This window comes from Pelodiscus sinensis, chromosome 1 (genome assembly GCF_052426305.1).
Source record: "Pelodiscus sinensis isolate ZL-2025 chromosome 1, ASM5242630v1, whole genome shotgun sequence".
Classification (NCBI taxonomy): Eukaryota; Metazoa; Chordata; order Testudines; family Trionychidae; genus Pelodiscus; species Pelodiscus sinensis.
The window spans coordinates 292,839,559-292,867,495 of NC_143052.1; the positions used below are offsets into that span (position 1 = coordinate 292,839,559).

At 42.3% G+C, this 27,937-nt stretch overlaps 1 protein-coding gene across 7 annotated transcripts in view; it reads left to right on the forward strand.

The window, feature by feature from the left end:
• LRCH1 (leucine rich repeats and calponin homology domain containing 1) overlaps positions 1 to 27,937 on the forward strand; it is a 214,563-nt gene that overhangs the window by 138,286 nt on the left and 48,340 nt on the right. For 5 of the 7 annotated variants that reach the window (XM_075919025.2, XM_075919029.2, XM_075919028.2 and 2 more), the window contains 9 exons: positions 1,574 to 1,658; positions 4,830 to 4,935; positions 5,650 to 5,765; positions 11,515 to 11,582; positions 13,030 to 13,119; positions 13,226 to 13,262; positions 16,125 to 16,241; positions 20,975 to 21,022; positions 22,934 to 23,006. In XM_075919025.2, the coding sequence (XP_075775140.2) occupies positions 1,574 to 1,658; positions 4,830 to 4,935; positions 5,650 to 5,765; positions 11,515 to 11,582; positions 13,030 to 13,119; positions 13,226 to 13,262; positions 16,125 to 16,241; positions 20,975 to 21,022; positions 22,934 to 23,006 (740 nt within the window). The remainder of the gene's footprint in view (positions 1 to 1,573; positions 1,659 to 4,829; positions 4,936 to 5,649; positions 5,766 to 11,514; positions 11,583 to 13,029; positions 13,120 to 13,225; positions 13,263 to 16,124; positions 16,242 to 20,974; positions 21,023 to 22,933; positions 23,007 to 27,937) is intronic. The other 2 variants (XM_075919026.2, XM_075919027.2) reach the window with 2 other exon arrangements.

The window sequence follows — 27,937 nt, forward strand, 5'->3', positions numbered from 1 at the left end:
GGGAAATACATTGCCATCTTTTTCGTTTTGTGTTCTTACAAGTGACTAGAACAATGAGATGCTGGTTCATAATTGGGACTCCAAGATACTCCCACATTAATAATAATATTTTATAAACACAATGGTGGAGGACCCATTATGAATACCAGCCTTTTTCCAAATGCTTGTGTTATACTTTTATTATTTTAGCACATATACTTTAACACAAATATATCTTTTGTGTTCATTAACTTTTCCACTAGCCAACAAAAACCAAAAATTATGAAAAATATTGTTTTCATGTTTATCATCATAATTGTATAATAATGCCTCCAAAGAAACACAAAATCTCTGGGCTTTCTACAGATTATTTCATGCAAAATTCCACTGTTTATTGGTAACAGATGGTAAAAACTGAGCCTTAATCTGAGACTTAGCTTTTACAAAGATTCTTAAAATTGTATTTTTCTTTTTTATTGGTACACAGGTCTAGTTGCAGAGAAAAGTGACACTGTGCAGAGTTAGGCAAGATTACAATTTACATTTTTTTAGATGAAAAATAGAAATGTGTGATGTAGAAAAATGTGATGGTCAATGTATTATCCTAGGAGCATGAACATATGACTAATACGGGTATTGTACAATGAGTAAAGGTCAAAATAGGCAATGAAACTAGAGCAGCAGGTACCTCACATTATTATGGTTTACTGATTTAAATAATTAAACTTCAAGGATTTTTAAAATTAGTGCATATCAAAAAGGTATATACGTCATTAATTACTTCACACTCTAGGGAGAGCCAAGCCCCTCTCACCCAATACTAATTAATTTTTAATATATTAGTGCTCATGTGCAATTCAGTTGACTATAGTCTGAGTACAGCTATTTTAGTTTATTTGAAAGTCACCTTGGGGATATGCAAAGAAATCAGAATGTGAACTAAAGAGATGATTTAACAGTAGCTTATTTTTTCATGTTTTTAATAAATCTTTTAAACTAATAACTTGTGGACTTGTTTGTTTAATCCATTAAACTTGTCATTGAACATTTGCTCAATAACATTGCCGGTCTTACTTCACATAGAGGCTAATAGGAGTTTTGGAACTGACTAGTGATGTAAAAGCTTATTCCAAAAGTTAACCAGTTAAATGGTATGCTGTGGTGGGGGCCACCTGTGGCAAGGTGCAGAGGGCCCAGCCAGCAGGAGTGGCCCCCCGCCTGTGGTTCCCCTGCTCCCTATCTGTGGTGCAGCACGGTGGCCCTGGCCAGGTTGGAGTGGCCCCCACAATGAGGGTGGGGGACTGCTCTAGCTCGGCTGGGCCCACTTGGCCATGCTGTGCCACAGGTAAGGGCCGCTCAAGCCAGGCTCACCACATTGCAGTGCAGGCAACAGTCTGCTCCGGTTAGGCCCACTGCACCACAGCTGGGGTGCTGCTCTAGCCAGTCCAGGCCATTGGTTAACCACTTAATCAGTAAGCATCACCCAGGTAACCAGTTAACACTTTACATCCCTAGCAGTGACTTCACTAAGATCAGGATCAGGCTCTTACTGCACACTAAGATAACTTTCTGTTGGCATTTGTTTTACATTTAGCATTGACGACATATATCCAAGTAAGAAGGATTCTGATTCAGGTGTTGGCAGTGATAATGGAGATAAACGTTTGTCTGCTACAGAGGTAAATTGCCTGAATTTTTGCTTTTTCAAGCCATTTTGCTTTATACTTTCAGTTGGATATGTCTTCTACGCATCAAAAATATGTGGCTAAACTCTGTAAGAAATTTCTACAAAAGTAAAGAGTGAAATTATGAGGATAAAAGAGTATCTTTAATGCTATATAGCCTTGTAGAGGAGGCTATCAAAATACTTATTTCAAAAGGTTTAAAGAATACGTTACTGAAGAAATTCATGTTGATTGTTGCTTTTGTGATTTTATTCCCTAAGATAATTAGTTATTTGTCTCGCTATGGTTGAAAGTCAGTGAGACTTGGGCACCAAACTCCTTTAGGTCCTTTTGAAAATCTTACTCTAAATTTTTATTTTACTTCCACCGCTCAGCTCTTCTTTTCAGTTTCTTGCTGTCTAAAGCCATGGGAAGATACAGACTCTGAATGTTAGCGCTGCTTTGTAATGTTCTTGTACCTGACTGTTTTGTTCTCTAAATATGCATTACAACAGGCACACTACTTTGCAGCTGAGCTGGCATTTTTTGGAAGCCCCAAATTCAAAATAGAGTCTTTAGAGGTGGGTGCCCCCAAGGAATTAATTTGGACTTGATGCAATTTTTAAAATACAGGTTGGACCTCACCAGTCGCAAATGAGAGAATTTGCTGGACCAGGGATGGTCTCTTGCCCCAAGCCCCATCGCTTGCTGCTGGCAAGCTCCCCCAGGAAGAACCCTGCCTCACCCTCTCCTCTCCCCCAACCTGGGGGGGCTGCTTGCCCAGCTCTCTGTGCAGCACAGGCCAGAATCTCCTGCCACAGAGATCCAGCCCCATGCAGCTGGGAGGCTCCAGGGCCAGCCGTGGGACTCTGGCCCCGTGCTCCAGAGGGCTGCTTTGGAGTTCTTACCTATTCTCCAGAGGGCTGCTGCAGGACTCAGGGCCGGCTGGTGCTCTAGTGGGCTGCGGTGGGTTTCAGCCCCAAGCTATCGCGGGGCTCAACTCCAGCCCCATGCTTCCGGGGGCTGCTGCGATACCCTGGCCCTACGCTCCTGGGGGGATTCCAAAAAACTTCGGCTCCACGCCAACCCATGCTGCTGGGGGACTCCAGCCTGGCCCCGGCATTGCTGCGGGCTGCTAAAGGCTGCTGCAGGGCTCCAGCCCCAGTCCTGCGCTGCCCCCACCAGGCTGCTGACCCTATTGCCCCATCCTGGCTGTCCCTCTGGGCCCTAGGCTCCCAGTCTCTCTGGTCCAGGAGCATTTCTGGTCCTGCTAGATGAGGGATGTTGCTGGTCCAGAGAGTGCCAGTTTTTGGAGGCACAACGTATACTGTACATTTAAAAGAAGAAAGAGAGAAGAGTCAATGGATGGTGGGTGGCTGCTGGGAGACTAGGGGACTGCAAAAAAGAAAAGGGTAAGAAAATTAAATCTTTGGAGGAAGAGCAAATGAAAATGGATGACTGTCTCCACTGAGCAATATAGATAGGGATCACACCTCTCAAAGAATGTACAGTTACTATGAAGTAAGTTTCACTTGTGACACGTAGTTGTAGTTCTATTAGTCCCAGCATATTAGAGAGACACAGTGTGTGAGGTAATACCTTTAATTGGACCAACTTCTTTCTGCTGATTAGAGACACAAGCTTTCAAGCCACCGTATCTTTCCAAGATTTAAAGAAGAGCCCTGTGTGGCTTGAAAGTTTCTCTCTCACCATCAGAAGTTGGTCCGATAAAAGATATTGCCTCACATACCTTGTCTTTCTCATATGAAGTCAGAAACTTTCAAAATCACTGCATCAGGCACTAAAGTTGTTTGAAATTAATGCTGCAGTGCCTTTAGATATTGAAGAAGAAAATTAGATTTTTCATCTTTTACATCTTTGATCCTTAAAAGTCTGCCAATGGCTTCCATTGCTAATTGAATAAAAATAAAAGTACAAATGAAGGAAATGAGATACAATATTTCACCTGTAAAAAAGCTGTGATGACTTTGTATAATTACAAAGCTGCTTTGGATAGTTCCTGTTTGGCTCTATACTGTCAGGAAGCACCTGGGAAGATCAGTTACATAGTTTAAAAAAATCTAGCACCCTGAATAGCTTTGTAAAGAATGATTGCCAATGCAAGAAGCTTCATTTACCTTTTAACACTCTTTCTAAATTGTTTGCACTATTTCTAAACTGTTTGCATAACTTCATTGATCAAACAATCCTGACTAAACCTCAGTTATTAGAATCTGTGATCATGCTAATTGAACATGCCAGTGTGCTGCACTAGTTTTGGTTGATGATTGCTAAATTAACAAGACTTGAATCTGCGGGCCAAAATAATCTTCTGGATATGCTGAAAAAGCCATCTGCTTGGCAGGATTTGTGGGAATGTTGAGGAATGTGTCTGCAAAGGAGGAAAGGGACATTACTGCTGCTCTGATTTAATGACTGTCTGAATTTATTTATTTCCTATATATGATTATTTTTAAATTACTTGATGGTCATCAATATGTGATGATAATTCTGGTTATCAGCATGCCTAGATTTTTTTGTGTTGTGGCTGGTTTTAATTTTTAAACAAATGAATGATTGCATATCAGTATTTTATATAAAGAATTGACAAATAGAAGCAGCTGTGTGATACTAAGCTATTTCATTGTTGAGCTTTATCGCTGAGACAAAGGTTTTTCAGATTCCTGAACATATTGCACAAAATTGTTTGTTTTAAATTTTTTGGTCAAAGTACGTACAATGGCATAATAAGACGTGCTTAATATGTTTTAGATATTTGTGGCTTTGATAATAAATGATTTCTCCAAAAGAAAATAATTGACAGTAATTTGACTGATCTTAAGCACTATCATCTTATAAAGATATAACTGTTTTGAGCAAATGAAGAAAAGCACATGTAGCTGAGAATCTCGTTTATAAAAGTAGTTTAGACACTTATTTGATTCCTTGTCACAAACTTTTAACACAGTTTTTCGTGTACACAACATGATACAGTTTTACTAAAAGCACTGAATTGTGAATGTAGAATTCATGAGCCAAAAGTATAGACACATAGCCTCTTTCCTATAAGTTACTATTTAATCTTTTACATACTTTTTTTTATTAGCAATTCATATAACATCAATTGACATTTCCCTCTTGTTTGATTTTTCATCTAATACCCCCATCTTTTTTTTTTTCCCTCAGCCCTCTGATGAAGATACTCTCAGCCTTAATGCACCAATGTCAAACATTCTGGAAGAAGGTCAGATTATAAAAGAAGATTCAGGTCACCATATAAACCTAGTACAAGGTCTGACAATAAAGAAGAGAAAGTTAACAATAACAGAAATTCTGCCAACTATTCTTTATGTAATGTTATATGAGTGCCATTCACAAAAGACCTCCCAACCTATGATAGTCTTCCAAGTTTCTACTAACAACATGTTTAAAACCTGTGCTTTCAGTTTACCACTATATTTCCTGGAAAATATATGAAGCACCTTTATTTTTGTAGTTATTAAAAAAGTTTGAGAAACACTGCGTTAGAACATCCACCTGGGATGTGGGAGTAGAAGTTATAGCTCAGGTATCTGCTTCCTGGACTGACATAAAATGTACCCAAGTCTGTGTATCTTTAATTTTTGGATGTGTTAGTGACATATTTTGCATTTAAAATTAATTGCTTTTCTATAAGTCATATTTTCATTGGTGTAATTTGGGAGCAATCTCATTGACGTGAGCAGAATTGTTCCTGAATTTCACTTGTGAGGAATCAGAATCTGCTCTTGTCACAATATAAAATACCTTTTGCATTAAAAGTATAATGCCTATGCTCTATTAGGACTGGTCCACTGTAGTCCAGGTCTTATTTCCTGTTTTTATTATTCTTGTACCTTTTGCATTTAATTTTGGCTGTGTGAGATGCCCTGCTAAATTTACAAGGTTACTTAGCTGACTTAAATGCAAATCTGAGTCAGAAATAATTTTATATCTTTTGGGGTTTTCTGTTCTCATTTCTCATTAGTGGAATATCGTCAAGGACCTTCTGATATGATTCACATTGATAAGTCAAGAGACTCAGGAAACCAGTTTGTTGAAGGATCACAGCCCCTCACTGCTGAATTTATGAGCTACATCAAGGCAAGTTTGTGGTCAATTTTAAATGAAAAAAATCTCTTGACTATTTAAATTACAAACTTTGGCACGTTGCTTTTAATAAAAGAAGTGCAGTTGATATTCATCATCAGTTCACCCACTGCCACAGAGTACAACATAAAAAGGGAGATTAATCATAACTATTATTTAAAAGCTGTTAGGTCAAGTTACTGATCATTCTTATTATAACCTTTGTGAAAGGCATTTCTGCCTTCCCTTAATATCTGCCATTTTTGTGCTGCTGCATGCCCTTTGCAGAGACGCGTGTTTAAAGGGATCCCCCTGGACAGCCATTGCTCTGCTCCTGCTTCTGGCTTACCTACCTCCTAGAGGGAAAGCAAAACTGCTGAAGTTCTTGCTCTGATTGCGATGCTTCCTCGGACACCACAGCAGTATATTTGCAGGGTTTTTTTCTGCTTTTCACCGTGTTTTGGCCAAGGAACCTGAGCTGCCCCGTGGGCGGGTGATGGTCCCACGCTGCCATACTGCAGCTTCTGCTGCATCTGCATGACTCTGTCATGAATCTCCTGCCCCATATGGACCCGGACCGCACCAAGGAGACCCTCCTCCGAGATGCAGGCGCTCTGTACTTGCCCCCAAACATTTTCGGGGACAGGCAGATTTGGAGGCACGAGACGAGTTCGGACTGGTGGGACCAGCTCATCACGCAGCTCTGGGATGACAACCATTGGCTCCGCAACTTCTGGATGCAGAAGGCCACATTCCTGGAGCTCTGTGCCTGGCTCCCCACTGCTCTGGAACACCAGGACACCCACCTGTGGCCCACCATCCCCCTACAGAAGTGGGTCACAATCGCCCTGTGGAAGCTGGCCACCCCCGACAGCTACCGCTCCATGGGACACCAGTTTGACATGGGGAGGTCTACCGTCTTGATGGAGGTAAGTCAGTTTCGGGGGACAGGCCCTTCTGAGTGAGGGGTTTGAGAAAGGGGGACTGCCAGGCAAGGGCAAGAGGGAATGGGGGATGGAGTGGCACTTGGAGGCCGCTACTCGGCCACCGCTGCACTGATGCAGGAAAGGGGGGCGTCCTGACAAGGGAAGGGGTGGGTTGGTGGGGGGGGGAGGTTCTCCTCCCAAGTGCTTAGGTAACCTATCTAACTACCTGGTTTCTGTCTATTTGTCTTGTGCTGCAGGTGGTGAGGGCCATCAATGTGGAGCTGCTGAAGAGGCTCGTTTGGGGGACCTGGACAACATCGTTGCTGGGTTTGCCGCCCCTGGCTTCCCGAACTGCGGAGGAGCCCTAGATGGGACACATCAGAATCCGTGCACCGCCCCATCGAGCAGCCCAGTTTATAAACAGGAAGGGCTACTATTTTATGGTGCTGCAGGCCCTCATCGAATACTGGGGACACTTTATGGACATTTGTGTCGGGTGGTCAGGGCAGGCACATGATGCCCGCATATTCCGTAACTCCTACCTGTACCGCAGATTGCAGGCAGGAACATTTTTCCCCCAGCAGCAACTTGCGCTTGGGGACGTGCAGATGCCGGTGTGCATGGTGGCCGGTGTGGCCTACCCTCTAATGCCATGGCTCATGAAGTCCTACACCGGCCACCTGGATTCAAGCAAGGAGCTTTTCAACATGCACCTTAGCCAGGCTTGCATCCAGGCGGAATGCACCTTTGGCCAGCTGAAAGGGAGGTTCCGTTACCTCCTTGCACAGCTGGAGATGGGCGAACGCAATATCCCGGAGATGGTGGCTGCATGTTGCGCTCTCCATAACCTGGTGGAGAGGTCTTCCTGCCGGGGTGGGAGACAGGTGCTGATGACCAGGAGAGGCAATTTCAGCAGCCCCGGACTGCTGCCATCCTCCAGGCTGGTGTCCAAATCCGAGAGTCCCTGAGGGAGAGATTCTCAGAAGGAGCCCACTGACTCTCCCCAGGGCTTCCCGCATGGAGGGGCTGGCCTGGCCCACCCCTACCTTTCTCTCCACAACCCTCACTCTCTTCCCATTAAGAAGACATAGACCCGGTTTTCTTTGTAAACAGGATTTTTTTTATTAGAACACTAGCAGTACAGAACAGGTGTGAACTGTGTATAAAACACCTTTCTCTTCTTACTGTTCAACTGTTTATAAACAAAGTAAATCTGTCAGTCAAAAATAAAGATTTTGTTACATAACGGAAATGTCCTTCATCTGAGGTGGTAGGGGACTGAAAACCTGGAAAGGGGAAAGTGGGCTCAAGTTGGCTGCTGCTTCCCTGATCGCAGGGTCCTGCCACCTTCCTGCGTCCTGGCATTGCCACGGCCTTAGGATCGGATGGAGCGAGAGCCAGTCCTGGCCTGGGCAGGATGGGGGAGCAGCTGTGGGGCCTGTGAGGGCTCGAGGGGAAGAGGGGGCTGGAGGAGCTAGTGGAGCAAGGGGAGCAGGGGACTGGCATGCAGGAGGAGTGGTGCCCGTGACAGAGGCAGGCAAGCCAAGGACCTCCCGCATTGTGGCACAGATGGAAGTGCACTGCTGGACCAGCTCAGCCAGAAGCCTGGTGCACCACTCAGCCTCTGCCTCCGTCCTCTGCTGGAGGGTCCTGCAGGGTCACTACATGCTCCCTCAGCAGGTCTGTGTAGACCCGCCAGTGCCTGCGGGTGCCACAGGTCCAGGATGGTGGTGGGGCGGGTGTGCTGCTCCCCTGTTGGGTAGAGGGTCCGGCTGTGGAGGAAAAGAGGAGGAGACGATCAATGTCAGTGTGCACCCCCGCTGTCCCCAGGGGCTTGCCGTGGCTGTCAGGGGCTCTCCTTTGGCAGCAGCTGAATCAGGACGCCTGGGGCAGAGCAGCTGGGGTGCTGCCGGGTTGGTCCAGTAGCGCTGAGGAGCGGCGCTACGGGGCCAGCCTGGCAGCGCCCCAGCTGCTCTACCACAGGCGTCCGTGAGAAAAGCCTGGTCTGCTGGGGGAGCGGGGGGCGCATTAGCTGGTGTCCCCCCCCCCCCCAGCAGACCAGGGAGACGCGGGCGGCGGGACCGCCCAGACGCACCGCGGTCCTGCTGGCCGCATCCTCCGTGGCTTTGCTCCACGCCTCCCTGCTCTGCTGGGGCCCCCCCCCCCAGGAGACCAGGGAGACGCGGAGCAAAGCCGCGGAGGAAGCAGGCGGCGGGATCGTGGCGCGTCTGGGTGGTCCCGCTGCCCATGTCCTCCGGGGCGAGAAAAGCCCCATTCGTAAGTACGGATCCGACATAAGTTGGATCCGCGTAACTCGGGGACTGCCTGTACTTTCTCCCTTCCAAAGTATGCTACAGAACTATTAACTATTCCCTCAACAGTGCCCTCAACCTGGCTATAATCTAGCATCTCATTGTAGATTGTGTTACAGTGCTGAGTTCATAGTGCAGAGGTTCCGTTAAAAAATTCAGAATGGAAAAATATGATCTTAAGTGTTGATTTGGATATCCTCTTGATGCTAGTAACAAGTGGGTTTAGCAAAAATGCCTGAGCTAACAGTCCACAGGGTTAATCAAGTGGATGGTTGAGGAAAGGCATTTTCCATCTTGATCTGCAAGAGTTGAATTTGTTGGACTCTGTAGTTCACACTGGCGATTTTATGTATTTTCCGAAGATGTATTTTGGAAAGATGGGAGATTTTAAGACCGGTATAAATTATTGAAACATATCCAAAGCAGGTTATGCCACCAATGTAGCTAAATTGATTTAAAACATAATATTGTGAAATGGTGCAACTTAGAATAAAGACCACATCTTACTTTTAGTGGGTTTGGGAGAATTTTACATTTGAGATTGATCCTAATTTGTGTGTTTTGTAATTAAAGTTAGACATATGTACAGATTATCATATTTTAAAATAAATTAACATAAGTAATTATTAATTCAGATTTGTGGCGTAAATAGTGTGAGGATAGTTTTATTCATTGCATAAAATATCTGTGCATTTCCAATGGAGTGATCAAATGCTTTATTATTCATTTAATGAAAAATAACATGAAAAGTATAACTTTATTGGGGACTGAATTTGGAAATAAAGCATATTTTATGATGAGGAATATTAGCAAAACCAAAGCACAATTCAGTGATACATTTGGCAAAATCAGATGGCATTTATTGATACAGGATTCCTGAGGTGGATGTGCCAAACACATGGTGTTGAAAGTAGTTAGTCCTTTTATCTGTTATTCATTCCCTGCCAGTGCAAATGCACGTCCATTCCAGAGGGCTTCCATCCTTATTGGCAATTGAATTACTTGAGTGTTTCTGCATGTCAGAGATGACAGTAAAAGAAAATACATTAAGTGCCAAATGGAATTGTAAGTGTCCAATGCACCTTTGGGAATATTAACCATCAGTTCATAATTATGGAGGCACCTTCTAGTGACTCCACCATTGGAGTTCTGTTCTAAAATGGGATTAGAATGAGGCATGCATTCTTGGTTTTTTCCTCCTAAAGGTAGATGACAAATTGGCTAATGCAGTTTCCTGCAATTAGTTTTTAAGAATTTTTTTAAGAGGTATACGTTTTGTTTCTTTTAATAATTTCTAACAGGAAACCTCTGGATTAGGGCTCTGGCTAAAATGTATCACTGGCAGATCTACTTTCATTGTTAATTGATATTGCTTTAAAGTATTATCTGTCTACACAAAACTTAGTAGAAAGGTGAAACATCAGAAGATCTGATTCTTTTGAAAATTGATTTAATATGGTTTGTAGCCATTATTCACATTATAACTGAAAATATGTGCATTATGTGTACCAGCTGTGTTGAAGGGGAGCTGAGCAAGTGCAAACTATGTGGTAGGTTGATGGACACAAACTATTTTGATTGCCCCAATCTCACTCTGTGCCAGTTAACCTGGTTGACTGGAGGTGGGCACATGTCATCATGATTGGATAATGAAGAGTTCGGTGAGCACGCATACAGCCTGACTGATGAAGACAAAACACACAAACCTTCGCCATGAGATGCTACACTTATCTGCAAGAATGTATTTTTCATCATATACATGTACTTGGTGACAAATACATATTTTCTTGCTGCACTTCAAATGCCAACCCCAGTGATCCACCTTCCTCATACATTGCCAATCCTCAAGTACTCATTTAAAAAAACCTAGAAAATTAATGTAGAAAAACTTTGAGGCATTTAGAATTGCTGTACACATGTCTAACACATATCTTATCAAGACAAGGAAATGAGAAATTGTCACCAGTTGTTTGTTCTGTTTGTCTCCACCCACAAACACACATCTTTACATTATTGCAACTACTGTACAAAACAGACCATGCACCACTTAGCAATAGTGTATTTTTTGTATTAATCTGTCTTTAAATAGTGACAAAATGGTCTTGATTCTCCTCCCACATATGACAATTTAACCATTGATTTCAGTGGTTACTCTTGATTTACCATAGTGTGAATTGGAGGAGAACTAGGTGCATGCTTAATTAATGGGTTATTTGCATAAATCAGAAGGATATGAGAGAAGTGGGGGGCATTCAGTACATAACCATGTTGATTGACTTATTTTTATATTTAAATGAGGTTAGTCTTTGCTCTCAATAAAATGTGACAATTTAATACAATTTGGTAATCAGTAACTTAGTTGGGAGTGGAGAAATAGCAATGAAGCACAGATCTTAGATTAATCAATTTAGAGTGGCTAATTGAAGCAATGAACTAGGTCAGTGCTGAGTCTTAAGAGGAAACTTGTTATCTGACTACTTAATGGCAAATTTCTGTTCTCATATTCAGTATAATATCTGTTCGCAGGGCAGAGCAGCAGAATGTGATGAATTACTGAGAATAGAAGAGGACACACATTGGCAAACAGAAGGAATGTAAGTATTCATTTACGGACATAATGAAATAATATTGGTTATAACTTTTAGATGACCAAAATTTAATTTATCTTTTGCATATTTCCTTACCAGCTTATTATGAATAAAACAATATATATGACATTTATATAACAATACACATTGTCTGCATTTTACTATTTATAGTGTATTGATTAACAGTGAAAATTGTATTAAAATCAGTGCACTTTTATGTATCGAATGCTGTAAAATTAATTATATTTAAGGGAAGCACCGTATTTTTAGGCAGATACTACCATTAAATCTGCTACTAGCATTTGTCAACATTTTTAAGGACAAAGTTTGACCGATGAGAAAAATGTTGTAATTTGATTGGGAAAGTACTGAAACAAAAGGATGTTTGGGTTTAACTTACTTTCCTGGCCCTGTAATAACATCTAATTCACAAAAACTATTTCAAGACTGGTCCGGGCAAACATAAGTCACTGAATGTACACAAAGTAGATGATTTTGCATAAAATTGAACTTTATTCACAGCCTGGCCACAATAAGAGCTGGCAAGGCATCTGTGTGGAGCAAAGGCAAGCCTTCCCCCCCAATCCCTGACTTCACCCAAGGCAGATGGAGGGACATAGGCTCCCCGCAGCGGTCAGTGTGGCTTTGCCCAATCTGGCTCTAGCCAGATATAGTTCTTTGTATATAAAAAAAAATCTTGCCATTTAGAAATGTTTAATAGTTTTAGGGATGTAAAATCCCATTTAACTGGTTAACTAGTAAAACATAGTATTTAACCAGTTAACTGATTAAAGGGGGGGAGGCACGCAGGGGGGCTGCTCCAGGGTACCGGGTAACCCATCACCTGTTCACATCCCTACTAATTCTGTCACTTAACTCAATGCTGTAACCCATAACACCACACATATCCTTTCCTCTACTAAAAACAGATCTGTAAAATGAAAGGAATTGATGTTTTAATATTTCAGTTTAACTAGTTTTCTTATTCTAAATATACATTATTAAGTAAATACATTTGCAATACTCACTTGTCTGTGAATAGTCAGAGGGGCACTTTCTTTCAAATATTGTTTTTAAGAATAGCCAGTCATGCCATACGTATATACAAAACCTATAAAGAGAAATCTAGAAGATAAAATATATAGACATAATTATTCTTTTTCTTTGTAAATTTAAGATTTGTTTAACTACATGGTTATAGTCTGAACAGTAAAGAGCAAGTTGCACTAATTGCCAGGTTCGTATTTTGCTATTTGTGGTAGCCCCAAACCACTTTTAAAGAATAATTAAATTAGTATTCAGCTGATGTGCATATGTGAGGTTGAATAATAATTTATGTAACCTACTGAGCAAGTTTTAATATTGGATTCTTGCATTTGGAGCTGAAATTAGTGATGTATAGGTAGGCAGGTGTACATACTCCAGTGCATTGTTTTTATTTCACACCTTACAGATTAAGCGTGGATATTACAGAGAGCAGTGGTGTAAATCTGTATCCTGTGGATCCAGCAACAGATTTAAGATTGCAGGAATCAGCAGTAAAGTGTGTTTATATTCCTTTTTTCAGAAAATAATGGATTTGCTAACTTTCATATTCAAGATTTCTTACAAATCACAACACACATTTACATTTTTATCTCCCCGTACAGTGGCCAAATGCAGATGGAGGAATTTGCTATCTATCAGGTAGGTTTCCATTATATTATATAATATCCAAGAGAGATCCTGAAAATGGGTCAGTAATTACATTAGCAGTTGGGCTGCTAAATGAACAAAATCTAGTGGTCTGCAAGAGAAAAAATATAGCTTCCATTCTTTTCTGTATATCTTTGCATGACTTTTCATATCTTTTTGTAAAATTAATAGAGTCTTTTGCCTTCATTGGGAGCACTATACTTGTTGCTGCAATCATAGTTCTGCCTGTATCTGTCCTACTGTGCCAAATATTTCAAGTAAGAGTCAATAGCCCTTTGCTAAATGCCCTTTTTTTCCCCTTCCTATCTCATCCTTTTTAGTGCTGGAAAATTATAATGTAGCCAAAGAGCCTCCAACCCAAAGGTGGGCAAGAGGCATCTAGCAGGCCGAATCCAGTCCTCCACCCTGCCGGATCCAGCCCACAGCCACCTTGCCGGCACCCTTAGTACAAAGCAGTTGCAGCCGCTTTAAACAGCAGGCTGCTAATTGCTATGCAGCCTGGGCAGGGAGGAGAAAGCTTTGTGCGCTGTCCCTGCCCCCTAGCAAAATCCCTCAGCTCCCATTGGCCAATAGGAGCTGAGAAATTTTGCTGAAGGCAGGGGTAGTGAATGAAGCCTCTTCACTCCCTCGCTTCCCCTTCCCCTTTCCTCTCTCTTTTCCTGTGCTGGAGCAGAGCCACGTGAAGCAGCCTGCCCAGCACATAGGCAGGGATTCTGTGTCAGGTTCCTGCAGGGCTGCTGTCTGGGAGCCGCTGAGGTAAACACCTCTCAGCCAGAGCCTGCCTCTGGCACCCCACCCCCTCTAGCCACCGAGCTGTCTACCCCAGACCACCACCAAAACCCTCTGTATCCCCTCTCCCCACCTTGTCCCGGTCACAACTCGCACCCAGACCTTGCACCCCCTCCTACACCTCTCCCCTAGACCAGAATCCTCTCCTGCACCCATAACTCCTCCTGGATCCTGCACCTCAAGCCCCTGCCCCGATCATAAGCCCCTCCTTTCTCCACCACAGTCCTCTATCCCAAGCTCCCTTCTATACCCCACCTGCTGTCCCAGAACACATGCCCCCTCCACAGAAGTGTGGCCCTTGACCACTTACCAAAATTTTGGAGTGGCCCCCATTAAAAATTATTGCACACCCCTGCTCCAACTGGCAGGAGAAAGAGCTATGTAATAATCTCCCCCTGGACACTGTTGTTTTGTCTACACCAGGGCTACTCAACTTTGAAAGCCTGGGGGCCACAATGATACTCGCAGCACATGCCGAGGGCCACAACCTAAGTGTGGTTGCATGTACATGCAAATATTTATGCAAATATATGCAAATAGCTTCTTTCACACTGACTGGCATGAATACAAAGGCCACATGCGGCCCGCAGGCCACGTGTTGCGTACTCCTGGTTTACACCATGAAAAAATCTGCACTGGGATATCATTTTATCTGGTACAGCTTTTGTCCCCAATATGGATATGGCACAAAAATATATAAACTGATCAGAAGACTAGAAGATAAGTCTCCAAAAATTATTTTGTCTGAATTGTCTTTGTCAACACTGAGGGCAGAACCATGCAAGTTAAAACCAGTCTCCTGATGTGGTCTTTTCACTCTGGATGAGGATTCAATGAATTACCATCACCATGACAGTGTACTAAAATGTAGGTTTTAGAGTTGGCATCTGGATAAAATCACTTTGTACATGAGGATACCAAATAAGAGTGTGTAATTCTCACTCTTTTATTGCTATTATTGAAGAGTAATAACTTCCTATATGTGCATATCAAATCAGATAAATTTCAACTAGGCATTGTCTCCGATATCTTACTCTTTCTGCCTTCTTCCTACGTGGCACTTGGTAGTGTTTGTCCTATGTTTTAGTGTATGCTGCTGTCTGGGGAGGGATACCAGAGAACATTCAGGCAATAAGTTCTTATACCATTGTGTTCCTCATTTGATGTATGTGCACACATTAATCATTAACAGTTTTAGTACTTATTAAAAGATCACATAGTTATGAAGTGTTGTACTACATTTAACCTCCAGTAATAGCATTTGAAATATGATGTACATTAATGTATTTATAATACATTACACAGTATTTTACTTTTATAAAGTACCATTCATCATTAATCATCTCAAAGCACTATATTGACTATTAAACCAAAGAATTAGTTCTACAAAACATTGTCATTATAGATATACAAAATTTGAATGTGACTTTGATTTGGAACTTAGTTTGATATTTGTTGCTTACAATTTGATTCATATTCAGTCCAGTGAATGCTGAGGAACTCAGTATTATTTGTTAAATTATTTGTTCAGGCATTCAAAATCATCTGTTGATAAACACTAGGACTGTCTGTCTTCATATTTTTATATGTTCACATCCACTGTTAGATTGCTCTTCAAAGTGTTTGTACAAAACCACTTGTAAGAATATGTTAAGAAAAAAGGTGGGTACAGTCCGGCATCCAATAGTCTGGCACTCCTGATAGTCCAGCATCATAAATGGCAAGAGCCTAGTGAGTGAGCTTTGGCAAAAAATGAGTCACAAGGTAACAGCGGCAGCAGCTGAACTGAGCTAAAAGGTTAAAAAAGGCTTAAAAAAACTAAAACATTACAGTATACAGTATACAGTATGTACAATAAAAAGGGTTAAGAACACTTTATATAGAGTATATAATATATACAGTATATATATATATAACCAGTTTATAGTACCTTCTGATAGTCTGGCATATCTGATAATCTGGCACCACCTAGGTCCCATACATTCCGGATTATCGGAAGTCTACTGTATTTGTTTCTGATCCCCAACAGTGTGCATAAAGTCTCATCAGTTGTGTCCATTGCAGAATGAAAAAACAGAGGAGGAACTAAAATTTCTGAAGCAAAGAGAATTGTTAATAGAGAAAAGCAAGACTGAAGCCAAAATAGCATGTGAGCAGGATGAGAAGCAACTACTGAGTCAGGTATGGAGGCGCCTGTTCATTGGTGTACAAGTCAAAGTAGTGTTTTATAGGATAAAATGTGACTACTTAAGGGGTTTATGTCTTAGCATAAACATAAGGCACTCATACTGCCTGAGAGGGACGAAGCTTAGGATGCACCTCTTGTCAGCATCTCCTATTAGCTAGTTTTTAGAGCTTCACACCTAGCATACTGGTTTTGTGTATCCTATTCTTAGCCACCTCTCTCTCCTCATTCATTGTACAGGGAAGCTAGGCATCAGACCCCAACTGTGTCCATCCCTTTATTGTTTCTCTGATTTTCATGGCTCTTAGAAGTCAAGCATTGCAATTCTGAGTGTCGTAACGCTTCAGTCTCTTTGTGAATCTGCAAAAATAATGAGTCCTGTGGCACCTTAGAGACTAAGGGTACGTCTAGACTACCGCGTTTTGTTGACGGAAGTTTTGTCGACAGATACTACTGTCGACAAAACTTCCGTCGACAAAGAGCGTCCAGACACATTGAGTTCTGTCGACAAAGCAAGCTGCTTTGTTGACAGAACTCCGTAGTCTGGACGCAATGTTACAGGCAATAACACCTTCTGTCGACAGAGTTCTGTCGACAGAAGGTGTTATGCCTCGTAAAATGAGGTATACCAGCGTCGACAAAACTGCTGAGTTTTGTTGACATTATGTCGACAGAACTCAGCAGTAGTGTAGACGCTGGTATAGTTTTGTCGACAAAAGTCCTTTTTTGTCGACAAAACTAGGTAGTCTAGACACACCCTAACAGATTTTTAGGGCATAAGCCTTTCTTGGTAAAACTCACTTCATCAGATGAATTGGAGTGGAAGTTATGGAGGCTGTGTGTGTGTGCGTGTGCATATATTTTGATTGTGTTAATTAGGCTTGTTGCATGAAGCCTCTGCCCAAGCTATTACTAGATTTTACACATGAATTTTCTGTAAATACACTAAACTGTAAGGTCCTGCCAACACATGACTTGGAGACTGACAAAAACCTCCTACTCACTGCATTGCTGGGCAGTGGGGGACAGTTGTCTTCTAAATCACTTAATTACAGATGATTTGTAAATGATTTTCTGAAGCTTTGTAATTATTTCAGCTGCTTTGCCTTTTAAACTCTTCAATTTGTAATCTTTGTTAACCTTGCAACACTATAATCTTTGTAAAATCTTGCAACTTTGTGACTCTCAGAAACTTTGCTTATAAGTTCAGAAACTTACTGTAAGCTTGGTGAGTGTTGAGCCTTGCAACTTTGCAATCTTTGTAACTCTCACCCACTTTGCTTGTAACTTGCTCTAAACAGCTTTCTCCCCTTTAATTTAAACCTTTAGTGGCAGCTCTGTCCTCTTTAGTTTAACCATATGGTGTAGTGTTTATTCCTCAATCAACAAATTTGTACTAGTGTAACCCTGGGTGGTCTCCAGTGGGAATTTTTGGGTAACAAGGTGTGGCGTAGTGGGGGTGCTGTCTGCTCTGTGACCCGGGGTCCCCCTGCGCTGTGATGGGAGATTCTCACTAATGTGTATTAACCCAGATGCCCAGGCTCAGCCTCCCAGGGAGGGAGACAAAGGAAGGAAGGCAGAGACCAGCACCTGGCTGGGGGGCAGGGCTGGAAGAGATTTTTAGTTTCTGTCTGGAATCATGGAGAAAGCAGCCTAAGCAGGGGGCTGGGATTTAAGGGCCCAGTCTCCCCCATCTCAAGGGGGGCTGAGGCATCCTAGGCTTGGCCCTGTAACTGGATTGCATCTATGTTGTGCTATATCCTGGAGAAGCAATAAACTCCCTCTATTCTACTGGCTGGTGGAGTCTGTTTGTGCCATTACGGGGGTGCAGGAGGCGAGGGAACCCCGACGCACCGCTACACAATGCTAATCAAGTCAGGGTAGAAATGGCTAAGTCAGCATCTGGTGTGGAGATGAGACTATCAAAAAAGGGGAAATTGCCTTTGTAATGTGTGTTAACCAGGTAAGATCCTTATTCAATTATAAATTGATTGTATTGAATTTGCAAATAAATTCCAGTTTAGCTGTCTTCCTTTGTAATCGGGTTTTGAAATTCTTTTGTACAAGGATGGCTACTTTCAAATCCATTACTGAATGTCCAGGAAGGTTAAAGTGTTCACCTACAGGTTTATGTGTGTGACATTTCCTGATGTCTGATTTGTGTCCATTTATCCTTTGGCACAAAGACTGTCCAATTTGGCCAGTATACATAGCAGAGGGGCATTGCTAGCACATATCATGTTGGAGGATGTTCAGATGGATGAGCCCCTGATGTTGTGGCTTATGTGGTTAGGTCCTGTGGTGGCGTCACTTGTATGGATGTGTGAACAGAGTTGGCAACAGGGTTTGTTGTAGAGATAGGTTCCTGGGTAAGTGTTTCTGTGACGTTTTATGTGGCTGCTGGTGAGCATTTGCTTCAGGTTGAGGAGGCTGTCTGTAGGTGAGGATTGGCCTGTCTTCCAAGGCTTTTGAGAACAAGGGATTATCTTTCAGGGAAGGTTGTAAATTGTCAATGATGGGGAGGCTTAAGCTGGGGGCTGTAGGTGTTGACCTGTGGTGTTCTGTTATTTTCTTTGTTGGGCCTCTCCTGAAATAGGTAACTTCTGGGACTTATCTAGCTCTATCAATCTGTTTCTTCACTTTCTCAGGTTAGTATTTAAGTTTTAAGAATGCCTAATAAAGATCTAGTAGGTGTTTGTCTCTGTCTGTCAGACTGGAGCAGAGACTTGTGAATATGGTCATTGATACCAGGCAGGTGGCGTATCGCAGCTTACAAAGTAGTCCCACCATTACTGTCAGTTGTCAGGCCTACAATATGCAAGTGAAAGCTCTTCATGTCAGTAATGTTGTGCACAGATTGAAACGTTTGATGGTGCTAGTGATATTAACAGAGCATGTGTAACATATCAGTGTTATGAAAGTGACTTTTCTCATATAGCATATTTATTGTATACGGTAACAGATCTGTTATAAGGACATAGCCCCTTAGCCAAAGGGTTCCTGAAAGCTGTCATCTCTAGGCAGGACACATGATAGAGAGGTATCTGCTGACTTAGAATGCTCTTTATTCAGTCTAGAGAGGATAAGGGTTGATTAAAACTCTGAGAGAAGTCCTTTCATTAAGACTTGGCCGTAGGCCTAGTTGGTACACAGGAAAGTCTATGCAGGGGAAGGGTGTGCCGTCTCCCATCCCAGCTTGTGAAAACTGGAAACAGTCCTAGTGATTGGGACCAAGTGTTCCGTGTTGCTTTATTTTTGTTACAGAATGTTTTTGTTATACTAAAGCTGGCCCTGAGGAAAAGGCATTTCATTGAACTATGTTTTGGCCTTTATTTTGCGTTCCATAACTGATGTAAATGCCTACTGGCTTAAATATCAATGAAAAATATTAGTACTTGTAAATCATGTTATCAAATATGCAGCATACATGCCAGTCTGATTATATTTGAGTAGCAAAAGAGAAGTTATAACATTATTGTTGAAATAACTTTGGAAAACCTTTACATCTAAATTAAAATAGTTTTGTTTAGTGCTTGTTTAAATTATGAATGCCATAATATATCCTGAAATATTAACCTCTCCGCTTATGAACCAACTCTGTATTATATTTGATTCACAAGGTATAAAAAAATTTAACTAACTTACATAGAGCTAGATTTTATATTTTTAAAGTCTACTGGAGGCGGTGCCCCCTGCTTGCTATGCTCGCCAACCCCCCACTGTGGGGGTAGGCAGCCCCAGCTTTCCCTCCCCTCCCCCCCCCCGCCACCAGGGAGGGCCAAGCTACGGTGTTGCAACTCTGCCCTAGCTCTCTCCCCCCGGCTGCCTGGCCACCCGAGGCCAGGCCAGCCCCGGTTCTTTCCCCCAACCTCTGGGGGGGAGGGTTGGGCTGGGCCAAGGCTCACCCTCCCCCAACCGAGAAAGATTGAAGCCTCCCTGGCTCTCAGCTCTGAGGCTTCCCCAGCTCTCCCTCCTCCCCCCAACCTAGAAGCCCCAGCTCTTTCCTCCCCTGGATTCTAGGAAGGGGGGGCTGGAGCAAGGTTGGCTCGGCTCTTCCCCGAACCTAGGGGATGTGTCAGGGGGCTGGGTGCAGGGACAGAACACGACTCCCACCCCCCAGGATCACCGGAGAGGGGGAGGCCCCCTGGAGCACCGTGGAGTGGAGAGGCTACATGGCTTGCAGGCCCCCACCCAGCATTGGAGAGGGGGGCTGCTCTAAAGCCTCCCGAGACCCCGTGTGGCAGCCGAACACTGAGGAAAGAGGAGGGAAGGAGGGTGGAGGCAGGCGGGGCGCTGAGTGATGTGATGATGTCACTCTGTCATCCCTCAGGAAAAGGTTTTTTTAATATAGAGAGAGATGAATTTTTTCTATGCTAAGAAATGTATTGTTGCAATGCACAGAAGCAACTCAAAGTTTGCTTGGTTTTAATGAGACTCACTAGCTCATCTAAGAATAGAAATGTTTGTGTGTTCTTCTGGAAAAAATTGTTTCACTGAAGAACTAATTGTTGAAGATAAAAAGTGTTATATAAATGCTAAGTTGTATTCTTATTAGTTATTAGGATTGTGCTGTATTTCTTATTTTTAAGTACTTATTTACTCATTCTCCAGATGAGTGTGGGTAGGATTACATAGGTCTCCTATATCTATCTCTCTAGCATAGTGCTCTTTAATGTATTATTAATTTACTTTACTGAACCAAGCACGCTATTTCTTTTCAAACATGCAGAATGATCTGATTGTCTGGAATGTAGGAGGATGCAGTTCACACAATGAGGTGAGATAATACTGTTGTTTGTGTTACTGTAAAATTTAGTTTGGATTTACATATTATCCCATTGCATTGTATTTTAACTATACCAAGTATTTGAATATTTCTACCTACTGAAAATTAAGTAGGTAATTAAACATCACAACTCAGTGAGTTACAATCATAAGTGATTGTTTTCCATTACTATTTGCTGTAATCTGTTTAAATTGATTGTTTTCTTAATGTTTAATTGAACACAAAAATGCAATTCTGGAACTGTTTCTGTTGTGTAATACACAGTATGTTGATTCTGTGTAAGGGCATACCTCTGTTTTATTTCATTATATTTTCCCAAATTTTGCCAGCTTTCATGTGGTGAGTAGTACCCTATTCCACGAGAACTTCAGTTCATTTCAGTGGAACTACTTACTGAATGAAGTACACTCTGCTAAGAGTGACCTAGTATTGTAGGTTTCAGAAGGAAAGGTACTTTCCTTGGCCCTATTCTCCTCTATGGAAACACCCTCAGGAGGAGATTAAAGGAAAGGAACCCGTGAGCTTTTCCTTCTGAAGATATCTCTTTAGTGGTTCTCAAGGGAACCCATGTGTTCATGGCTCAGAAATTCCATAGACTATCAATGCATCGGATGAAGGCCAGAGCCATTGGGGTCTTGCTTTAGTGGCTGTTCCCTGATCTGCAGAGACTTACATCCACTTTCTGCCATTGTAGCTCCAGTGGAGCCTTGGTGATGTGACTCCCAAAACTTGTGGCTCCCCCAGGAATCCTCTTTACTGGTTTATTCCCACCATGGAGGATACAGGAAGATAATACAGTCTGTGCTGTACTATCTTTCCAATCTTAGATCTCCAGGGTACGGAAAGGTGAAGTGTTTATTCTCCCCATTCTCCCACCATTTGCTGTATTCCTTCCACTACTCCAGCATAAATCTACACACCCAGTTCAATATCTACGGGGAGATGGGATGATGATTTGAGATGTCTGAATAACATCTCCTGTTCTGGTTTCTGTTCGTTAGGATTTGTCTGCTTTTCCTTCCGCGGAATTTCACAACATAGTAGGCAAAGCAATTAGGCAAGGAAGGGAATTAATGCACTGAAAGAACAGAATGTATGTAAGGAAGGAATGCTTTTCTTATTCATTCTGAAATCCTGCACTATAGTGATGAATTATTGTTCATGTGAAATGTTTTTTGTAATAATAAAGTGATGATGTGAAAAAAAACTGAAAAATAATCAGATAAAATTAGAACAGTGACAAAAACCCTACAGTTCTTACTCAGAATCCCCTTTGTAGTCAATAGGGGTATGTCTACACTAGCTTGTTAGTTTGAGCTAGGTAGGCAAATGAGGGCAACCGGAGTTGCAAATGAAGCCCGAGATTTAAATATCCCTGGCTTCATTTGCATCTTCCTGGGCGCCGCCATTTTTAAATCCCCCTTAGTCCGAACTCCGTGCCCGCGGCTACACGCGGCACGGAGTAGGTAGTTCGAATTAGGATCTCTGGAACTACTCCTCGTGGAACGAGGTGAACCGGTAATTCGAATTAGAAATCCTAATTCGAACTACCTACTCGGTGCCGCGTGTAGCCATGGGCACGGAGTTCGGACTAAGGGGGATTTTAAAATGGCAGTACCCGGGAAGATGCAAATGAAGCCTGGGATATTTAAATCTCGGGCTTCATTTGCAACTCTGGTTGCCCTCATTTGCCTACCTAGCTCAAACTAACGAGCTAGTGTAGACATATCCTAGGAGATTTGATATAATAAACAGATAATTAGGATTTCAGAAGTTGAGCCTATAATGTTAACAATTTGGGAGTAATAATTGTTATGCTGCCTGATTGAACCTCTATATTTTGTGTGAACAATTATCCTGAGAAGTACAGTTTCTTACCCATATCTGTCTTGAAACACACAGAGTAAAGAGAAAACTCCCATACAATCTCCTACTACAAGCAACACAGCTCCTTTTGGCCTGAAGCCACGATCAGGTAAGACTGGGGGAAAGATAAAATACAACAGGGCTGTTTCTCCAGGAAACTCAAGAACCTTAAATTTCGTCTGTTCTATCCCCATCCAGCAGGAATCAACAAGTCTGTTTTTAATTTCTTAAGCCTGTGCTTATGATGATAAATGTTCACTTACATTATATATATTTAGTAAGAAAGGAGGAAAAAATACTGTCCCTAAAACACTGGAAAAATTACTAACTTTTCAGCGCATTTTTATATGGATCAGTTTTCATCCCTCATTTTTTCATATATAAAAACATTATATATATGCCTGATACATTCATTTAAATCCTATGCTCACCTAGTTGACACAAAGGAATACATTTTAAATCTGTGAATAAATAAATGCATATGATGATAAGATTTATGTGGGTAATAATTATGCATTGTTTTTAAAATATATTTGAGTTTTTCCATGGGGGGGTGGGTGGGTGGGTGGGTGGGTGTGTGTGTGTGTGTGTGTGTGTGTGTGTGTGTGTATTTATATTTATATTTTAGTATGTATTAATGCATAATTATTGACATTTTAATTAGTATGATCATATGAACCAATTTTAATTGCTAGATTATTAAAAATGAACAAACTCTTTAAAATGGGATCAAATGTAGGAGGACAGGGGTTTTTTCCTTTTGTTTGCTGAAAGATAATGTATTGGAAGCTATCTCACACTGTCTTTAAAGTATATCATTGCTTAGATTTTTTTTCAATATATTTCAGCTTTCTAAAAATGTGATTCTGGTTTCTTTCTTTCTCCACTAATGCTTTTAATTAAATGCTGAGAAGTCACTACAATCTTGTTGCTTTCATAATGAAATATTCCAGTAATAGCAGAACATTTTCATATTTGAATGTATTATAAGAAATTGTACCCATAGAATTTATTAAAACATTAAGAGTGATAATGAAACAAAGAAAATGCTGTCCAACCAAAAATGGAGTTGTCACTGAGAGCTTTTAAATTCACTGTTCAGTTTAAATGATGGGAAAAGTAAACAATGTAACTGATACCCAAAAGCTTAACATGTGTTAAGAACCAATGCATAGCAGCTTAACAAATTGAAAATTTCAAGCATTCTTATGTATTTTTACATAAGAATTCAATTAATTATATATAATTCAATTAATTGTGCACAGCAATGCCCTCCAAGCTGAACTACCCAAGGTGCAAAAAAGATCTATTCTTTTGTAAATATGTTATGTAGTTTAGCCCTTATGTCCCAGTTGTTTGTTCAATATTATAGTTTATGAAAGACAACCTGAAAGCCATTATTTTTGTAGATTTCAGTTGAATTACTCCTCATTTACACCAGAGTAAAATAATGGAATTATGCTAATGTGAAATCAGCATCAGTCCCAATGTCTTTTTTCCATTATATAATATTAGTGAGAGGCCTGCTCTACAGTAAAAAGGTAAGTTTATCTAAGTTACGCTTCTTAAATTAGGTAAGATACATAACTTAAGACCTTGTCTACACTGAGAGATAAGGTCAAATTTATAAAGCTTGATTTTTTTAGCACCTGGTTTTGTAAGGTCTAAAGTGCATGTTCCCACTGTGTGCAAGAATTCAATGCAGTTCAAAATAGCTCATCCCCAGTAGGGTGGCTACTGTCAACTTGGGAGCAATGCACTGTGAGCAGCTATCCCACAGTTCCTGTGCTCCTTTGCATCTTAGGTTATGCTCACAGTGCTCATGTTGTCAGTTTCCCATAAGGCACTCATCTCCCATGGTGCCCCACTGGAAAGCAATGGCAAACAGTCTTTTTGTGCTCTTTTTTTCCCATGATTACCTGCACTGAAGCCGTAACAGCATAACCATGGAAGCCATTGTAGATTCTGTTGCGCATCAAAGCATTATGGAAATTATTGTAACCCTGGGGAGCCTTATGCTAGAGTACATCCAGGATCTGCCTGAATGAGAGAGAATCGCGGGAGGTCATGAACATATTCTTTTGTGAAACACATAAACAAGTAGCCAATGCTGCTGTCATTCGATAAACACAGACTGGAGGGCCTGCAACTATGAGACTACCAGCAGTGGCTGCAGAACTTTCACATGCATAAGACCAAATTCATGGTAGTTTGCAAATCACTTTCTCCTGCCCAGAAGCACAAAAATTCCAGAATGAGATCCACTCTGACAATGTAGAAACAAGTGGCAGTTGTCCTATGGAAGCTTGTAATACCAGACACCTTACTGGTCAATTGAGAATCAATTCGGAGTGGGAAATCTACAGTGCGGGTTGTTGCAATCCAAGTAGCCAAGGCAATCAATACCCTCTGCTACAAAAGGTAGCGATTCTCGGAAATGTTGAGGACATAGTGGAGGATTTTGCAACGATGCGGTTCCCTAACTGTGGTGAGGTGAAAGATGGAACACACATCTCTATCTTGGCACCTGACCACCTTGCCAAGGAGTACATATCCGCCAGGAATATTTCTCAATGGTGTGGTTGGCGTTGGTGGATCACAAGAGCCGTTTCACAGACATCATCGTGGGATGGTTAGGAAAGGTGTATGACGCAGGCATCTTTAGGAACTCCTGCCTCTTCAGAAAGCTGCAAGCTGGAACTTTCTTTCCAGACCAGAAAATTACCATCAGAGGCACTGAAATGTCAATAGTGATCCTTGACAGTCCAGCCTATCCTTTGCTCCCATGGCTCATGAAGCTGTTCACAGGCAGCCTAGACCACAGTAAGGAGCAGTTTTTCTACAGGCTGAGCAAGTGCAGCATGGTAGTGGAATGTACTTTTGGGCATTGGAAGGTAAGATTCTGCAGTCTACTGACTAGGTTAGACCTCAGCAAAAGCAACATCCCTGTTGTAGTGGCACCCTGCTGTGAGCTCCATAACATTTGTGAGAGTAAGGAGGAAAGTTATATGGCAGGGTCAAAGCATAGTGCCTAGCCAGTAATTATGAATAGCCAGACACCAGAGCAATAAGGAGGGCACAGCAAGAGGCACTGCAAATTAGGCTTTGAAAGACATTTTTATGAGTGTCCAGAATTGAGTGTCATGCATGTTGCTCTCAACAAGCTGCCCCTGCATTCAGTGTGCTTGTCTGAAAGCCATCCCCCTTCAACACAAGCAATAAAGAGACAATTGTGCAGAAATCATGTATTTTTATTTAGGGAACACAGGGACAAAAAAGGAGTTCATGTGGGAGCTTGGGAGGAGCAGTGATCACAATTGTGGGAAGGACAGCTTTTTGCTTCGAGGCGGATCCCTAGGGGGTTGAGTGTCATGCATCCCTTGACTCCCTCCACCCACATGTTCTAAGGCTCCGGGAGAGGAGACTGGAACATTGTGAGGTGAGAACGTGGTTTTGCAAGGACTGGAGGAGGTTGCCTGTGCATGTAGCTATCCTGGAAGGTTGCCATGTGGTTCATCACATCTACCATGGTCCTCAAGAATCTCTCCTGGTTCTTGACTTCCAGATATGGCAGCAGGGCAGGGTCTCATGTGGTGCCTGTGTGTTCAGCACCCTCCATTTGCCAGGACAGTGCAACTTTCCCTTCCTGCAGGAGCATATGGGCAGAAGGGGGAAGGGCATCTAGGCATGATGGCGGTACAGGGCAGGGGCTCAAGCCATGCCTCCTTGGGAATGAGCAAATGGAGGTTTACTGCAGAAGCTTCCCCTGCTCCTTATGGGTTGCCATATGAGAGAGCAGTCTTTTCCAGATCACACATAGTGATAGGGAGCAGGTGCTGATGGATTGTGGCTGGAAATCTAGACCTTATGCTGCAATGATTTGTGCTGCAATGATTCTAGTTTACACTGCTGGCTTGGTGTGGAAAGGTATCCTACCAGGGCAGACAGAATAAGGCAGCTTCCCCAGTATCCTTGTGAGAAGTATTAAAGAGTTCTTCTATGAGAACTTTATGGAGATGTGCATGAAAGATTCCTGCTCCATCTCCAGACACTTGAACAAACTATTCCAAGGACCCTTTACTGTGTAGGCACAGTGTCCATCACAGATCACACCCAATTGCCTTAACCCATTTGTAGCATGATAACAAATGTGAGCCCACCCAAAGTGTCCTCCCCAGGATCAGTGCCCGATTGTGAGACACTCTGAGTGGAGGGCATTGTCTCCAAAGTTATAAAACTGTCGGTGATGTAAATTGCCCCACTTGCTTGCAGACCACTCTCCTCCTCCTCAACCACACTGCCTTCCATGCTGTTGCCTGAGGTTTCCAAAGGAGTGTCTGGGAAGGAATCCATGGACTGGCTAGGAAAGCTGGTTGGGTCCCCTCGCAGGATTGCATATAGTAGCTCATAGAAGTGGCACGTTTGTGGCAGTGATCCAGACTGTCCATTTACCTCCTTTGTCTTCTTGTTAACTGTCTCAGCTCCTTTATTTTCACACAGCACTGCTGGGTGTCCCTGATGTATCCTTTCTCCTCCATGCCCTGTGCAATCCTGGCATAGATATCTGTGTTCCTTTTACTGGTTTGTAGTTCTGCCTGCACAGATTCCTTTCCCCACATATCAGTGAGTTCCAGGATCCCTTTCATGTTCCATGCTGGTCCTCATCTGTGACCCTGGGAAAACATGATGAGGTGTGCTTCCCGCTCTGTGGTCTACTCGCCACGCTGGCCACACAGGAAATTCAAATTTTCTAGGGGCTTTTCTTGTTCATATGGATAGCAGTAGAGTTGAAGGTCCTGGCCAGAGTGATCACCATGTGGGCACCTCTCAGAAGCCAAGGACTTCAACTTTCATAGTGCTGTGTTTGTATTTCCATGAAGTCGACCATGCAAGGTTGAATTTAGTGTTACTCCTTGTGAAAAGCAGAAATACCAAAATCAGCTTCAGCGACCACTAAAGACAACAGAGCAGGCTTGGTGGTGTGGACTCATTGTTTAGAATCATAGACTACTAGGACTGGAAGGGACCTTGAGAGGTCAT